The sequence below is a fragment of the Drosophila subobscura genome, chromosome O, assembly GCF_008121235.1.
Source record: "Drosophila subobscura isolate 14011-0131.10 chromosome O, UCBerk_Dsub_1.0, whole genome shotgun sequence".
Classification (NCBI taxonomy): domain Eukaryota; kingdom Metazoa; phylum Arthropoda; class Insecta; order Diptera; family Drosophilidae; genus Drosophila; species Drosophila subobscura.
This window is the reverse complement of record NC_048533.1, coordinates 4,844,552-4,860,764: the sequence shown is the minus strand read 5'-3', so window position 1 is coordinate 4,860,764 and position 16,213 is coordinate 4,844,552. Positions and strand designations below refer to the sequence as shown.

Sequence of the window (16,213 nt, the reverse complement as noted above, 5' to 3'; positions counted from 1 at the left end):
GCTTCTCCCTTCGACTTTCTGGTGTAATTTTTAGGGCTTAGCTAGGACTCAGCGGCGTCTGCGAATACTTATGCAAAGTATTTCCACGTTATTTATGTCTTGGCCTTGACGATGCGACGCGTTGGCCAAGAATTAATAACCAACCCCCTGAATGGGTGTGCTCCAAGGGAGTCCTGGATGCTGTGTGCCCGCCATGATGCGCATTATTATGGCCAAATTATACACCTTACGAGTATCCAACAGTTGCGCTTTTTCCATGCACGCAGAACCAAATTTTTATGTAAAGCAATTTATTTTGAATTATTTTTATGGCACTTAACGGTTGCCCGACCCAGCCCCTGCTCGAGAGGGTAGCTGACTAGCCAAAAATTGGTTTGCCATGGGGTTGGCTGCTCCTCGAGGAGCGAACTCCCTTTGGTTGTTGTGCGAATGTGGAGTGATAAATTATGCGAAATCGATGCGGATATTGACAGCAGTTTGAGCGCTTGAGGAATAATGTTAGCCAGGCGCCACAATGGAAATACAACCAAAGCGATTTTCGGTTACTGTTTAACATTTTATTGGAGCATCATCAATAATTATTTGGATTTGGTTAACATTTCACTCGCTAAAAATCGTATCGAAAGTTGAGTCCGCCGCCAAAGTCGGATTTGCCGCGATGTGGTCCACTCATGTGGCGCATGGCATTGCCGGTGGCATTCAGATTGGCGTTGCCACTGGGTGAGGTGTAGAGATTGGCCGTGCCACTGGCCTGCATGGTGGTCACATCGAACTGGGGCACACGGTTAACCCCCAATGCGGCGGAATGACCGCCGGATGTCTGCATGTTGAGTCCCGCGCCAAACTGATCGTGTGTGCGACTGTGACTGTGATACCCCGTGGCATTGAGATTGGTGTGCTTGCTGTGCAGGAGACTCGCCTGAGCCGAGGCTGTGGTGCTGCTACCAATGTCCTCAATATGACCGTGCTGCACTGACAGACCATGTCCATTGCTATTGAATGGTGGAAAGTTATTTAGAATTGGATAGAACTTAAAGGATACTCTCGACCTACGCATTTACTGCTCCATAAACGCCCTTGGTGACGGGCCCGCCAGCGCCCGGGGTCGCTGCAAAGACTCCTGCTCTGGCATTGACCTGCTCATGTCCAACCGTCACTCCACATTTGGCGAGGGCCTCTCCTGTCTTGGGGTTTCCGGTTGCCTGACAATCCATTATGTGTTCTTTGAATGCTTTTGACTGTCTGCTGGGACTATACTTTGTCTTCTGAGTGTCTGCTGAGGATCAGCCAACGCTTTTATAGGCTGAAATCTTTTGTCACAAAAAGAACCCCGCTCGACTCATGATTTCGGTACATTCCCTTGCCGTTGTCTCTACACGATCTGCACTACTTATCAATTAAGGCACGGGCGTAGCTGGGAACCTACAGATGAAATGGGGATGCCTTAAGAAAAATAAATAAAGAGCCACGGCTGGTGGTATGTATTATCCCCCATTAGGGCCACGTCCATGCATAAAACCACAAGATACACACATATGCAGCTGTATTTCCCCTTTGACAGAAATGAATAGGATCATCGGGGAGTCACCTCAAGTGCAATAATATATACATAAAATAAAACTTATATTTATCTTTATTTAGTCAACCATCTCATCATATACCTTGACACATACCTTCATACATAGATAAAAAATCAAGAATATAATTCCCAACATTCGCAAATATTTAATAATTGGATGCGACTTATTTGTTGGCCTGTTCCATTCAACTAAAATGTTCCAAATACTTATTTAATCACCAAATTTTCTTTACGGAAGGACAGAAATAATTATTGCTCTTTGGACACGCCGGAGTCAGTTGGCGCCGTGGCTTAGTTGGTTAAAGCGCCTGTCTAGTAAACAGGAGATCGTGAGTTCGAATCTCGCCGGGGCCTTCCCTTATCTGTGTTTCATCTATTTTTTTTTAACCACTTAGTTAATTGATCATTTAAACAACAATCATTTTAGAATTAAAGTTTTGAAAATTAAAAAAAAATAGCAAGTGGCGCCGTGGCTTAGTTGGTTAAAGCGCCTGTCTAGTAAACAGGAGATCGTGAGTTCGAATCTCGCCGGGGCCTTTGAGCAATTGTGGTTCAACTTTACTTCTTTTTGTATGCCATTTTCATTCTCGTCTCCTTTCTGATTCGCATTCAATGCAGTGAGTGCGTTGCAGCTGTCAGTCTTCGAGCTCCCAGCGTGCAAACACAGGTAAGATAAAGGGGCAGCTTTCGTTTTTCTTTTGTACGTCTGCAGTGCTGACAGCTGACAAAAAGTTTTGCGTAAACAGTGGCAGCGGATTCGATTCGCCTTTATGGACAGATACACGTATGTATGTATGTACATGTATCCACCCTCAGACCCTCACCTAGGTAGAAAGGGGGCCACCTGTTGTGGTCCTTGCAACGGCGATGCATAACGGAAACAACGGCACTGGGCAACGGAAATGTTCGACAGCATGTTGCGACGTTGTCGACTCCGGGTGGCCGTGCCCTGGGGTGGATGGAGACTTCAGGACTCCAGCACTTCGGACTGGTGGGGCACGGCATATTTGCCTTGTAAATGGAACGTACGGCTTTTCAATTTCATTCACTTCTACAGATGGGTAAGGGGCCTGCCTGCAATTAGCCGTCAGAAAGCTTATTTGTTTCAATTTATTTACAGCCACTCGCTGTTGCCTTATCTTTGTTTTTTATACCCAAACGCACCCAAGCCCGAAGTACGAGTATAACCCAGGACGGAGGCCACTGCCCACATATAATTATGTACGAGGCAACTTCTGACAAGCGGCAGACAATGGTGGAACAATGCACATGCGGACAGGACAGCATCATACTACGAGGCATAATAATTTTTATGGATTTAATTTCCAATGTCCTCCCCTTTGGTTGTGGCTTTGTGTGTCGGAAACAGCAATGTCCTTTTCTAATTTCCTCTCGAGAATTAATATTTGTGTCTGTTGCTGACTGGGTCCCTGGTTTCCCGATCAAATCAATGATACTTAGTTGTGGGGCTAGATGGCTCTCCTACAGCTCCATTTGATGTCCAAGAATAAAGAACTTTCCCAGACTTATCTCTTTGATATTTACCCAGACTTCCTTCAGACATAATAAGCTCTATTCCTCCCCCTAACATGTGTTCTTGCTTCGTACACATGTACATATATCATTTGCAATGCTCTGACGCCTACAGTCCGGTCTGTCCCATTTCATTTGCACCCTCAGACCCGGCAGCAGCAGCTTCTCATCATCACCCCGAGGATTTTTAGCAATTGTCAGCAATTTTCCCAATAGCCAGCACAAAAACTATCACACAAAACCACTAAGCAAATGTCTGTTCCCCACACAATGTCCATTCCATAGAGAGAGAGAGAGATGCTGTGTATTTTTCTGATTACCCCCGGACGAGAGTCCCAGTTTCAGTCCCGCCTTGTGGTGGGCGTGTACATAGCATAGGCATTAACATAATTTATGTGGTTCCGCCGGATTTAGCTTTGTCGTAAAAAAGGACACTCGGCCATTGTCCATTGTCTATTTCAAGCTTCGATAACAAAAGGCACAAGGAAAGTCCTCGCCCGTCCAGGACTGGACCCGGACCCGGACCCGGCTAAGGATTGTGGTTTTTATTGTTTTGATGGCAACAAAGTTTATGAAAAGTTTCTCTGGCCGGTTTCTCTCTAATTTCGTTTGTAGTTTTTCTGTTGACTTTGCATATTTTTTTAATTAAATGAATGTCGGCGAAGAGAAATCAAAGTCCCCTCGTAATAGTATTTCGCTTGGGAGCTAATCTACGAGACCATTACTCAACTTTGCCCCCAGGCTCTGCCAGAAACTGTGTCCTGAATGGGTAGGGGCCTACGGAGTTCATGGCTGGTTGGCAAGGGCCATAAAAACGTGCGAAATTTTCACGGGCGCGTGAATTTTCACAGCCTTTGGATGTTGTGCTGTTTTTGTTTTCCCAGACACGAACGAGCGGGCGGTGGCTCTCCCACTGCTCACACCTTTAACTGATTGCTGTCACCTGTTTTTTGCACACTTTATTCGCATGAGTCGATGGGTATGTTGTGTACGTGGAGTGGAAAAAGTGCCACAGCCAAAAATATCGGTCGAGGGTGTTCCAATGTCGGTATACTGGACATGTCCAGATTCTTAGTACACCTGGCACGCAACACTCATAACTCAAAACGTTTCGTGGCCCTTCTTCTGGGCGGCATACAGTGTGTAATGTGGCAAAATATAATCAAGTGGAAAAAGTCAAAAACTTCAAACTTTTCTTTAAGTATAATAATGAAAAATTGCTGGCACGTGCCGCAAAAGGTAAATGGTTGAATCCAGAGTTTCCAAAATCTCTGAAAAGTGGAGTTTTCAATTCAATTTGTGCGTAATATATGGTAAAACTTATTAAACAAGAACAAAAGGAACTGAAAATAAAAAAGAAAAACAAAAAAAGGAAAAAGTAAATCCTGGAGATGCGGGGCATCGATCCCCGTACCTCTCACATGCTAAGCGAGCGCTCTACCATCTGAGCTACATCCCCTGATGGGATAGCAGTGTCTTGGATTTCACTTGAAAGCCTCTGCAACTATTTGTATGAATATCTATTAATTTTTCGTGTGAAGAAAAAGCTTTTCCCAATAAGCTTTTATTAATTTCAAATTATTCAAAGGAAATTGAATTGTGACCATAGAACAAATATTTTTACTTGTATTAATCAAAATAATATTAACGAACAAAAATAAATTCGCATTGATGATAAATAAAATTGTTTCCGCCCGGGTTCGAACCGGGGACCTTGTGCGTGTGAAGCACACGTGATAACCACTACACTACGGAAACCTTTGCGAAGTCACTGGCAAAATGCCACCAGATTACACTACTCGACAAAATCTAACTTTGGTTTTCTTAAAGTAACCCAACCGAAATTTTCTGATAAATTTGGGATATGGAATAGTTTAATAAATTATGTTTTTTCTATGGCAAAACTTTATATCCCCGGTACTCGAAGAGTAAATATTTTTATTGTATTTGTGCACAAAAGTGGATGTATGCAACGCAGAGAAGTATGTAGCTATCTCTGTCTGTCCGTTTGTCCGTCCGTCTGTCCGTCAGTCCGTCTTGTTGAGAGGATCTCAGAGACTGTAAAAGCTAGAGCACCCGAATGTTGCATCCAGATGCCTGTATGCTCACACTGTTACAAGTGTTTTTCAAAAATTAGCCCAGCCCCCTTCCTCCCCCACAAAAAGCGGAAATCTGCCGTGTCCAGAATTTTGAAGATAAGATTAATCCTAAAACTCAGTTCTGTAGGAAATGGCCATATCTATCAGATCACCGAATTGTGATTAGATTGGATCATTATTATAGCCAGAATGAAAAATTAATTTGCCGTGCCTAAACTCACCCCGTCCAGCAGCCTTGCTTGTTCTTGTGTTTTGATGCTCATTCTTTGTCGCTTTCACACGTCCCTCCTCGTTTTTTTGTGTGAAGGTTCATACATTTTAAGGCCAAAATTACGTTAAAAATACCGCACAAGAATCATGATCTTTGCAGTTCTGCCATAGTAACACAAAATATCATCAGACCGAAATTTTTCAGAAAAAGAACCAAACCTCCTTGAGGAAAAAATTGTGTCGGGTAGTTCTATGCGGCGTAAAACAGTTCAAAATCGAAATGTTAAAAATAATAGCACAGCACACTCTTTTAAAGACCCCAAAATGAGTGTGAAAAAAAAATAAAAAATGTGAAATGGGGATGAATGACATTGAAAAAGTAAAAAAACAACCTGTTCCCGCCCGGGTTCGAACCGGGGACCTTGTGCGTGTGAAGCACACGTGATAACCGCTACACTACGGAAACATCTGAAGATCAAGCGACAGCAAACTCGATTCGAATGGACAGCCAAGGTAATGAATGATTTTTGCCTCCAATACAAAAGAATATTGAGCTATATACATTCCCGATGTGGGAATGCCTATTTCCACACTTCAGCGACTGCGGATTAATCTCTGTTGGAATTAGGCTAATTTAAACGCATTTCTTATACCACACTAACTTGAGCAATGAAAGGCATTTAGCATTACAACATATGGTACTTACATGGTTTGTTGGCTCGAACGAAGTTACATATACATATTTAGTGACAAGCCCATTACAAGGCCCATTAGGCTGGCATCCCTTAGGTATTCAATTTTCTTGTAGATTCAATTACAAGTAGTTCACCCAAAGACTTCAAGAGGCACAGATCAAAAAATGCCAGTGCTCCGCTTTAACCTGACAAATATCTTAGCCGTGCTGCTCTTGGCAAGCTTCAGCAGCGCTGAAGTAGACAGAGAAGACGAGCACGACCTCGAGATGGATCCTTCACCGGAGCCCATCGATGGACGTTCGTTTTTCTTTCTGGGCACACTCTTTCGACGTTGGCGCAATCGCTGGATGGCCTATCACAGTTCTGATCCCCTGTTTGCCGGTGCTGCCTACCCAATCAACGGATACTACAATTGCCCCATCTATGGCTGCAATCCGGCGGCCATTGGACCTCAGCCTGGTTACTATTCTCGTCCAGGCAGCTTCTATCCGCTGACCCAACAGCAACAGCAGGCTCAAGGCAACAGCAATGTCTACATATATCAGACCGATCAGAACACTGCTACTTCTGGGAGTGGGACACCTGCCGTTCCCCTTGGATACGGATACTTTGGGGCTGGATCGCCGCTTCGACCCGGGCAAGCTCCAATTCCACCCATTTTGCCACCTTTGTCAGTGGGAGGGAGTTCAGCGGGTGCCGGAAGCTATGGCCTTGGCCCAGGACAAGGACCAGGACCTGGACCCATACCAATACCACAATTTGGCTAAGCAGCAACGGAAGCAACTACACAGAACGGTTGCCCAAGTAAACAACGCAGACAAAGTAAAAGAAAACAATACAATTTTAATTGAAAAGTGTAGAACCAACGAAAAAAGTAATCCCATTCGGTTGGCACGCCTCAGGGATGCCCAATCTAAGAACTTTCTCTGTTATAACTCATTGAAATCATCTCCACCGAATCAATAGACTAGTAAACTTTTCACATTTTTGTCAGGGTAAAATACCGTCCATCAATTAAGATAAATAAAGTAAATGAAATCCATCTTGTTTGCCTTTCAAACTAGATTCCACAGTAACGAGAGGAATGCTGTGCTCGCTTGAAAGTCCACAAAAAGGGTTACATTACATCCCCACACACATATGGACATTTTATCCATTAACGCCAAGAGAAAAACTCCACAAGCAATCTGCATAAACAAACTCACCATCAGCATATACTTCACCCACACCACACCCAGGAGCATCAGCAGAAGGAGCAGCCGTAGTCTCGCCTGAAATACTCCGGCATTTGTTTTGATTCCATCATAAACCATAAGATAGCTGCAGACATGGATGCCTGATGAAGTGGTTGCAAGTTGCGCAAGGAGCAGGCATCGGTCGGCCGTCGGGGGCAACGGCAACGAGCTTGCTTGCCTCAATTGTTTGGCAAATAAATGCCCGGCAGCATAATGGATGGCCGTGGTCAGCTCCATGTTCTGTTTGGCAGCAGCAGCAGTCCGTTTCGGTTATTATTTTTATATAACTTGTGAAAATAATAATAGAGCTTTGCCCAGAGGCGTGGCAGCCGGACCAGGGACGAAACAAACAAACAAATACTCCAAGCGGACGACAGTTGTATAAACAGAAGTGTGAAAGTGCAGATAGTGAAGAGATCTGGGATCGCAGATTGGTCCAGCGTGGCATCCACACATCTGAACGTTAAGGCGTAGACGTTGACTCCTGCTCATCCCAATCCCCGTTTCCGGTCATCATATGAAATTGTCCTGAAGTTTATTTGTGTTTGTGCTATGTCAACAATGAACAGCAGAGAGAGGTCCGAACTCCAGTGCCAGGTGTTGATGCTGTCTCTGCTTCTGTTTTCTTTAGAACAACTTTCGCTGACCGGAAACGGAAATGAAATGCACAAGTTTTTGCCACCAGCCAGCATCTTTCATTCCCACTACTTATCTAACTACAAAAATAAATGACAAGGCCACCTTTCACTTGATCAAGTTTTCTTGCCAAATTAAGTTTTGACAGCCCAACTGGACAGTCAATGACTCACAAGTACACTATTGCACACTCATGTACACAACGGGGATGTGCTCAGATGGTAGAGCGCTCGCTTAGCATGTGAGAGGTACGGGGATCGATGCCCCGCATCTCCAATTGTCAGAGCATACATTGCGTATGCAAATTTTTTTTCTATTTTTTTTAATATCTGTTGATTGTTTTCAAGATGTAGTCTAAATATTTTTGCACAAAATATTTGTTTATAGTTTTTGCAAAAATTTGGCTGGGCTCAACCGGGATTTGAACCCGGGACCTCTCGCACCCAAAGCGAGAATCATACCCCTAGACCATTGAGCCTCATGCCATTTCTTGAGCCCCATGATATTTTTGTCGCCGTCGCCGCAAAACTCGTGAGTCAACAAAGAATACATTCGGGTTTTCAGTAAAATTAATTATAGCTTTATTTGAATTGCCTTAAATAACAGACTTAAGTTAGCGTCTTTTCCAGATACCGCCACCATAACCGCCGCCACCAAAACCACTGGAAAAGGAGCCAGCTGAGCTGTAGGCCGATGAATAGCTTCCGGAATATCCGAGTCCCTGGCCCAGGCCGCCAAAGCCGCCCAATCCACCTTTCCATCCGTGCTTGAAGGGAACAGGCTGTGGCACCAGAACTGGATAGGGCTGTGGGACCGCAACAGGGACAGGTATTGGCTCGGGCACAGGGACGGGCTGGGCCACAGGGTACGGTACATAGTTGGTGTACACGGGGGCGTATCCGCCTCCTCCGATCTTTCCACCAAAGCCATGCGAGTGACCAAGGCCCAAGCACAACAGCAGCGATAAGCCCATGATTGTAACCTGAAAGAAAGATGTTGAAATCCAAGTATGCAGTGTGTGACAGTGGGACACTTACTGTGCGTGTGATTTCCATGTTGTCGATTGATGATTCTAAGCCTCGCCAACGTCCAAACTGCCGTATATATAGGCAACCCAAAGCCACTTCCTGTACTTCCTTTTGGGTGACGAGTTCAAAGAACTGCCACAAACTTGATCCACAACCAGTTCTTGTCGCACAGAACCCATCAATTTTTATTGTGCCAAAAGTTAGTCGCGGCAACTAACGCAAAAATATAACAAATCGTGAGAAAAACATTGAAATCGTTTAGCTTGACGACGGGGTTGAAGGTCGCCCGTGCCGTGTTCCGGGACTGGGCTTTGGGGTGGGCGTAAGTTAACTCAGTGATGTTAGTATAAAAACTGAACTGTTCGTTGGGTAGACAAGTCAGTCAAGTTCAAGACAAAACAGAAACATGGTGAAGATTAGCCGTTCGGTGAGTAGCTGTTGCCCATCCTGAGGATGCACCAATATTAACGGACATTCTTTTCTTCGGCAGTTGGTGGTGCTGTTGTCGCTTTGTGCCTGCAGTTACGCTCAGTACCAGTATCCCCAGCAGCGACCTGGTGCGACCCAAGAAGCTGGATCTCAGCCCACTGGCGGACCTGTGGACAATCGAATTATACCCTTGGGTGGTCTGCTCGGTGGCGGTGGAGGAGGTGGTCTGCTCGGCGGCGGCGGAGGAGGGGGCCTGTTTGGCAACCTGTTGGGTGGCCTCTTGGGCGGAAATAATGCTCGCCCACCACCACCGCCAGCATCGTACCCTGGATTCGGAGGCGGCTATCCTGGATATGGCGGGGGCTATCCTTCATATGGAGGCGGTTATCCTGGCGCATTTGGTGGCGGGTATACTGGTGGCCTTCCAGGTGGGTTTGGAGGTGGTTATGGCAACCCCTATGGCGGCTATTACGGCTAAAAATCATTGTTGCTCGGTCTGCCATTGACTACTCCAAGTATTACCAGCAGTTAAAAATGTTTTTGAGATACATAGTTTTAAGTTGTTGACATTGTCCATTAATAGATTAAAAGTGCACGTTAAAAAACACTTCCGGCTTGTTTTGATTTTGTTTGTCCATGCCGCATACCATGGGGATGTAGCTCAGATGGTAGAGCGCTCGCTTAGCATGTGAGAGGTACGGGGATCGATGCCCCGCATCTCCAACTCCAACCAGAGTGGTTACTTTTTTATTTTAATAATTAAACTATTTACAACAAATTCGTGCTCTATAGTAAGTTTCTATTCTTTGTCAATATGTAATTTTTACTGCAATTTAATGGAATTTAAAAAATTCGTAGTTTTTCCTACAATTTTCAGTTTCTTTGCTTCAATTGTGGAAAACTGTAATCGGTGCATGACTCGGCAAGAGGCTCAATGGTCTAGGGGTATGATTCTCGCTTTGGGTGCGAGAGGTCCCGGGTTCAAATCCCGGTTGAGCCCGGCTAAACTTTTTTTAAGCCTGTCATTTAATTAATTAAATTAATTTTTCGCATCAGTAAAATAATAACTGCAACCCAAAAAAAGAAATACTGACAATGAAATAAATATAAAAAGAGAAAATGGTCTGTTTCCGCCCGGGTTCGAACCGGGGACCTTGTGCGTGTGAAGCACACGTGATAACCACTACACTACGGAAACCTGCTGACCTTCCGTGGTCTGTTGGCCATTTTATACTTGGGTACTGCACTGCAGCGCATGTTTCTTTGCTGGGGTTGCCAGAAAATTGTACCTTGCCAATCTGCCAAATTCGGTGGTTTTCTGTATGATACTTTTAGGCTGACCTCAACCTCTTTAGCAGGCTGTTATGAATTAAACCCGCAGAAACAATAGTAGTGGCAACAGGACTGTATAAAAGGGCTTGCGAGCACTTTTCAAAACTTTTTACTCTTTGTATAAAAAATCAAAACAAAAGCCGTGCAAACAAAATGGTGGATTCTTTAATTTTCAATAATTAAAAGTAATGGAAAGAAAAGGGGCACGCTACCATAACTTTATAATCTAGCATTGGAATACTTGATAGTTGGAATAGGAATAGCGGAAAAAAGAGCATTATGTGAATCCCATAGTAGCGCTACTATTGTTTTGACAGAAACTGTACATTGCATTTTCCAATCCAAAGGAGAGAGCTGTAAAAACGAATCTGTGACATGAAAAAAAAAAAAAAACCCAAATATATTAATTGTTCATTCCTATAGATAACTTTATTTTATGAATGGGGAAATGAGTCTACAACTAAATAACAATTGGATGTGGATTCTAATGGCAAGTACATGATTTGTCTCTTATTCTATTGATCTATTGACATCTTTACTTTCCCCAGAGGCCACCGCCGAAGCCACCCCCTCCAAAGCCACCATCTCCGTAGCTTCCTCCGCTGCTGTGATGGCTTTCGTGATGACTTTCGTGAAATTCGTGGTGCTCGTAGCCACTGTTGTGTCCTCCGCCGTATCCTCCTCCATATCCCCCACCGTATCCCCCACCATATCCCCCGCCGTACCCTCCGCCGATTCCAGCGCCTATGCTAGCGCCGATTCCACCACCGAATCCAAGTGCGCCTCCACCTCCGCCACCGCCCAGAGCGTGCTTCAGGCCCAGCAGCTTGGGGGTGCGCACCTTGAGGCCCACAAATCCGGCGTGTGGTCCTTTAAAAGCCAACAGTTTTATCTTTCCAGCTGATGTTCCTTGCAGCATAAACAGAAAGCATAATCCCAGCAGCAGGAGCAGATGTTGTTTATGGCACTGTTATCGAAAGAAAAGAAACATTTAGGAACTTCGATATTTTGTCACAATCACAAATCCATCACTTACAATGATTTGCATTTTCACGTTTTATGCTTTTTTTTTACGCGTCTTTAATTGATTAAATCTGTTTTTGGCCAAAGATCAGGGGCCTTTATTTGAAAATTACTTTGGCTAGTTGTAAAAACTGCGATTCAAGTTCAAATGTGCGGTGTGGGCCGATGGATGACGAGGCTATAGTCTGTCTTGGCTGGGACGTGGACCACGACGCGTGTTCAATTGAAGCGGCTGCGCGGCAAGCGACGAGTTTTTATCTCCCCGACGCTTTTTCTGCGCGCGTCTCGAATCGCCCTTATGCAATCGGCCGCTGCCAAAGAGCTCTTGTCTGTCTTTTGTTGTTGCTGCTGCTGTCGCTGCTGTGAACTTCAGGCTGTAGCTTATATTTGCCTTATGCACATGATTTGCCCCTGAAAATTTCAGGTTTTTTGAGAGCAAACAACAACAAAAATGTGGGCATGAGAAAAGAAATGAAAAGAAAACAAAACTGAATGAACCAGCGAATGTCAATGGGAAATCTGCGATAAAAGGTACGGGTTATGTGCTAATTTAGAAGCATGAACCGAAATTTACTAAATGGGAAGTAAATTGCAATAAACACAGAACGAGAAGAGAGGGAGGATCTTGTCCAGCTGCCACTCTGCCCTATCTGCTATCCACACGAATGTAAAACCCAAAGGTTGGTAATAGAAAACGAGTGAATCATTTTGGGTATTTACGTTTTATTGACCTCCATCAAATTAAAAGCCAAATAAAGAAATCAAACAAAACACGCTTAGAGCCAGAAATTGCCAGCATTTAGTTAAAACAAATACGAGTATGCGTCTGTTTGCCCATCACTCATCGGCCATAGCCGAAGGGGTAGCCGCCGTATCCGCCATAGCCAGAGGATCCGTAGCTGTTTTGCTGATTACTGAACTGATTGTACTGCTGCCGATAGCCCCCATATCCGCCATATCCTCCGTATCCGCCATATCCACCATATCCGCCATAGGGCGAGCCGAATCCTTGTTGGTATCCGGAACTACTACTCGCCGCAGCACTTGCACTTGCCGAGGAGTAGCCGCCATAGCCCGAGTAGGGAGAAAAACCATAGCCAAATCCAGATCCTTGGCCCCACTGGGGGGCACTCAGCACTTGAAGGCACAGGCAGCACAGCACAAGGGACAGCGTAAAATACTAAAAGAAAGCAAGAACTAGTGGTTTAGTTGGAGCGACTAAATCTTTGCGTACACCCACCTTCATGGTTAGCAAACAACTCAATGGCGTCTGATTAAAGTTTGGCATTCTTATAGCCGCCGCAAAACGGAAATACGCCTCAAAGTAATTACAATGCTGAGAAATACATAATTATAGAACAAATGTGAAGACATAATCATTAGGCACCCTCGCGAAGTATGCATGGAGTACTGACTAATATCGGAGATATTTTGAATATTTTATAAAACACTTTAATCAAAGACACATTCCTCTGAAGCTTATCTAGTGTTGGAGGGTTTACTTCTAAAAGTTTATCAATATTCAGGTCAGATCCACACACCAACCCGTACACAGAACCCATTAAGTTTGAATTTATTTGCCCCGTACATCTATCATAGTCGTAACATCTGTCTTTGGATCCAACTACAACTTCCTGACTAGCAACGTTGATGATGATGATGTGGGTTTGGGTTTGGTCTCTCTTTGGTAACTCCGCTGACGTCAAGCGATAATCTGCCAGAGAGGTGAATAAACTGTGCAACGAAAGTGAAGGCATAATAAGGGGAGGAGTGTGCTACATGCATATACACATCGTTAGTCATATACCTACAATACTTGGCAACAAGTGCTAATAAGCTAAAAGAGTGCGGGTCGACAGTGGACTGGGGGAGGCACTTGCTTCGCTGCACGGAAAGTTTGTTTCTTAAGTCATTTGTTTTTGTCAGCAATTTGTCGAAGAACACCCTAACCGGGGAGAACTATCTGATTCGGCATAGGGTTTGTGGAAATAAAAGGCATCCCATTTTACTCTAGATATTCTGCAGTTGCTATTTCTGTCAAGAAGATGTGGAAAATATAGATGCTAAATGCAACCAAAGCTAAAACCTAAATCAGTGTACACCAAATCGTCACAGTGTTCCCTCTAGTTGATGGTCTTGAGCAGCCTCTGCTGATTGTAATGCTTCAGTGATTATTTTTATTGGGTTTTCCATGATCTTGATCGGCCAGCTGCTAAGGTTAACCCTCGAAAAAAATGATAATTTTGGGACTGACGGAAAAATTAACGCATTCTGATGCCCAGTCAAGCGGCGACGCATTGTCCGCCACGATTATTACGAGTATTGTGTCTTGTGTCTTGTGTCTGGTGGGGGGTATCTGGGCTCGGGGCATTCCCAGATTTCGTCACAAACTGGTTTCGCTTTCGGTTGCTGCTGTATTTGTTCTGCAATTTGCGTAGAATCACTTGGCGATGCGTGCCGCGTAGTTGTAGCCTTCTTAACGATACATATTCGAGTTCAGATTCGGATTCAGCGGTATAAAAGCTTCGGGCACTTCACAATTGCAATTTAGTTTCATCCAAGAAGCGCTCGAGATATCGTCATGGCTGTGATTCGTGTGAGCTGTGTAAGTGTTTCTGGACCCTTTGCTGTGATGCACCTGCTCATTGGCTTTGCTCTCCACTTTAGTTGTTGGTCGTCTTGCTGGTCGTCGGCTATGGTACGGCGGCACCTGCCCCTGCTCCCGTCAAGGCTGAGGGACGCACTTTTGGCCTCTTGGGCGGTGGATTCGGTGGTAGCGTTGGACTCAGTGCTGAAGTTGGCCTAGGCGGAGGCCTGTACAGTGGCTTTGGAGGCGGCGGCTACCCAGGCGGCTATGCTGGAGGCTATCCTGGAGGCTACGGTGGCGGATATTCTGGATATCCTGGAGGCTACGGCGGCGGCTACTCCGGCTATCCAGGCGGTGGATACTCTGGCTATGGACATCGACCCCATCATCACGGAGGATTCTATCCTGGCGGCGGTTCATACTACATCCAGGGCGGATCCTACGGCGGTCACTACAGTCAGTCGCAATACTCCAATGGCTATCACAATGGAGGCTATGGTGGTGGCGGTTTCTTCGGTTAAACGTGAAACCTCTGCTAAAACTGTGATCCATCAGCCCGCCATTATTTTTACAAGTACTCGTACCTGCCTCGTCGGAGGTTGTAAAATCAAAATAACAACCAAAATATTAAGCTCAAAATCCGGTTTCTCTTGGGGGAATACATTTATTTGCCATTGTCCTTGGAGCAACTCTTTTTTTTGCGGTTCTCTCGCTCTTTTAAATGCTCGCAACGAGACGTGCATAAATTTAATGGGCATAGATCCGAGATTGATGTGTGTGGCAGGGGGCATGACTGTGTCTGGGAATTTCCTCACCATAATCAAACGATAGCGGGCAGAACCCCAAACAATTTTTGTGATTTTCGGTTAGGAATCTTGGTAGCAATTGAACCACTTCCTTATGGCCATAACGTGCACATTCACTTATAATTATACCCGATATTCGAAGAGTAAATGGGGTGTATTGTTTTTTGGCTTGAAAGTGGATGTATTTATGTACATATGTATGTATGTATGGGATGTATATTCTTGACAAAGCCGAGTCGAAATTTCACTCCGTCTCTTCCGCTAGCAAACGGGCGATAATCTTCTACATCCACAATTTGAAGACAAGAGAAAACTATGAGCACAGTTCTGTAGATAATGACCATATCTATCAGGTTCCAGATCAGGTCAGATTGGATCATTATTATAGCCAGAATGACGAAATTAATTTACAGTGGCTTCCTGAAAACTAACTTTACATACATATGTACATACATGTATGTACTTACATACATATGTATGTACATATTTACTGACTGAGTACTGAGTATAAAAGATGTGACGCGAACAAAGCTTCTCACATCGTTCCTACTTGTTTACAATATTTTGTTTTGTTTTTATAAAATATTTACATCCAGCAATACTATTTTTGTGAACTGAAATTTTCATGAGTATTCGTCAAAAATTATGAAAAGCAAGAAGATGGAAAGCAAATGTTACGGTGTTTCTTCTAATTTTTGTTGCTAAGATTCGATTCTATTTAAAAAGCTATCACTTCTTTAATTTGAACGATTGAAAGTGTCTCAAAAAGCTTTGAAAGTGGAGAAGTGCGGCACTACTATTTTTATGAACACAGCTGTACAGACATATAAATGTGCATTCATATTTACTGACTGAACAACGGGTGCAAAAGTTGTGCCGCGTACGAAGCGTCTCACAACGTTCCTCCTCATTTTGCTTTGTTCTTAGGCACTCCATTTGTGCTGCATAAATAAATATTTTAACGTTTCTAAGACTTTAATGTCGCTTCATACACAATTAATAATTATGCCTAAGTTTGGTC

General features: G+C 44.2%; 6 protein-coding genes and 9 non-coding genes across 15 annotated transcripts; 6 read left to right on the top strand and 9 right to left on the bottom strand.

The window, feature by feature from the left end:
* Nucleotides 1-551: 551 nt before the first annotated feature.
* LOC117897086 (attacin-A) lies at nucleotides 552-1,255 on the bottom strand. The gene is made up of 2 exons (XM_034805724.1): nucleotides 1,054-1,255; nucleotides 552-992 (listed from the first exon to the last, which is right to left on the bottom strand). The coding sequence occupies exons 1-2, from the start codon at nucleotides 1,212-1,214 to the stop codon at nucleotides 608-610; spliced, it is 546 nt and encodes a 181-aa protein (XP_034661615.1). The 5' UTR covers nucleotides 1,215-1,255; the 3' UTR covers nucleotides 552-607.
* Nucleotides 1,256-1,859: 604 nt separating this feature from the next.
* On the top strand, nucleotides 1,860-1,933 carry Trnat-agu. The gene has a single exon. It is a non-coding gene; the product is annotated as a tRNA-Thr (tRNA).
* Nucleotides 1,934-2,042: 109 nt separating this feature from the next.
* On the top strand, nucleotides 2,043-2,116 carry Trnat-agu. Its single transcript has one exon. It is a non-coding gene; the product is annotated as a tRNA-Thr (tRNA).
* Nucleotides 2,117-4,498: 2,382 nt separating this feature from the next.
* On the bottom strand, nucleotides 4,499-4,571 carry Trnaa-agc. The gene has a single exon. It is a non-coding gene; the product is annotated as a tRNA-Ala (tRNA).
* A 226-nt stretch (nucleotides 4,572-4,797) lies between these two features.
* Trnav-cac lies at nucleotides 4,798-4,870 on the bottom strand. Its single transcript has one exon. It is a non-coding gene; the product is annotated as a tRNA-Val (tRNA).
* Nucleotides 4,871-5,814: 944 nt separating this feature from the next.
* Trnav-cac lies at nucleotides 5,815-5,887 on the bottom strand. Its single transcript has one exon. It is a non-coding gene; the product is annotated as a tRNA-Val (tRNA).
* A 393-nt stretch (nucleotides 5,888-6,280) lies between these two features.
* On the top strand, nucleotides 6,281-6,883 carry LOC117898719. The gene has a single exon (XM_034808336.1). It carries the CDS (start codon nucleotides 6,281-6,283, stop codon nucleotides 6,881-6,883), a length of 603 nt encoding a protein of 200 aa, XP_034664227.1.
* A 1,510-nt stretch (nucleotides 6,884-8,393) lies between these two features.
* On the bottom strand, nucleotides 8,394-8,465 carry Trnap-ugg. The gene has a single exon. It is a non-coding gene; the product is annotated as a tRNA-Pro (tRNA).
* A 135-nt stretch (nucleotides 8,466-8,600) lies between these two features.
* LOC117899091 (keratin-associated protein 19-2) lies at nucleotides 8,601-16,103 on the bottom strand. Its single transcript, XM_034808868.1, has 2 exons — nucleotides 16,089-16,103; nucleotides 8,601-8,969 (listed from the first exon to the last, which is right to left on the bottom strand). Exons 1-2 carry the CDS (start codon nucleotides 16,101-16,103, stop codon nucleotides 8,601-8,603), a joined length of 384 nt encoding a protein of 127 aa, XP_034664759.1.
* Nucleotides 9,422-9,922, top strand: LOC117899090 (glycine-rich cell wall structural protein). The gene is made up of 2 exons (XM_034808867.1): nucleotides 9,422-9,442; nucleotides 9,506-9,922. Exons 1-2 carry the CDS (start codon nucleotides 9,422-9,424, stop codon nucleotides 9,920-9,922), a joined length of 438 nt encoding a protein of 145 aa, XP_034664758.1.
* Trnaa-agc lies at nucleotides 10,095-10,167 on the top strand. The gene has a single exon. It is a non-coding gene; the product is annotated as a tRNA-Ala (tRNA).
* Nucleotides 10,373-10,444, top strand: Trnap-ugg. Its single transcript has one exon. It is a non-coding gene; the product is annotated as a tRNA-Pro (tRNA).
* On the bottom strand, nucleotides 10,570-10,642 carry Trnav-cac. Its single transcript has one exon. It is a non-coding gene; the product is annotated as a tRNA-Val (tRNA).
* Nucleotides 11,187-11,824, bottom strand: LOC117898486 (glycine-rich protein DOT1). Its single transcript, XM_034807923.1, has 2 exons — nucleotides 11,813-11,824; nucleotides 11,187-11,743 (listed from the first exon to the last, which is right to left on the bottom strand). Exons 1-2 carry the CDS (start codon nucleotides 11,822-11,824, stop codon nucleotides 11,312-11,314), a joined length of 444 nt encoding a protein of 147 aa, XP_034663814.1. The 3' UTR covers nucleotides 11,187-11,311.
* LOC117898467 (prisilkin-39) lies at nucleotides 12,638-13,087 on the bottom strand. Its single transcript, XM_034807893.1, has 2 exons — nucleotides 13,040-13,087; nucleotides 12,638-12,979 (listed from the first exon to the last, which is right to left on the bottom strand). Exons 1-2 carry the CDS (start codon nucleotides 13,085-13,087, stop codon nucleotides 12,641-12,643), a joined length of 387 nt encoding a protein of 128 aa, XP_034663784.1. The 3' UTR covers nucleotides 12,638-12,640.
* Nucleotides 16,104-16,213: the final 110 nt, after the last annotated feature.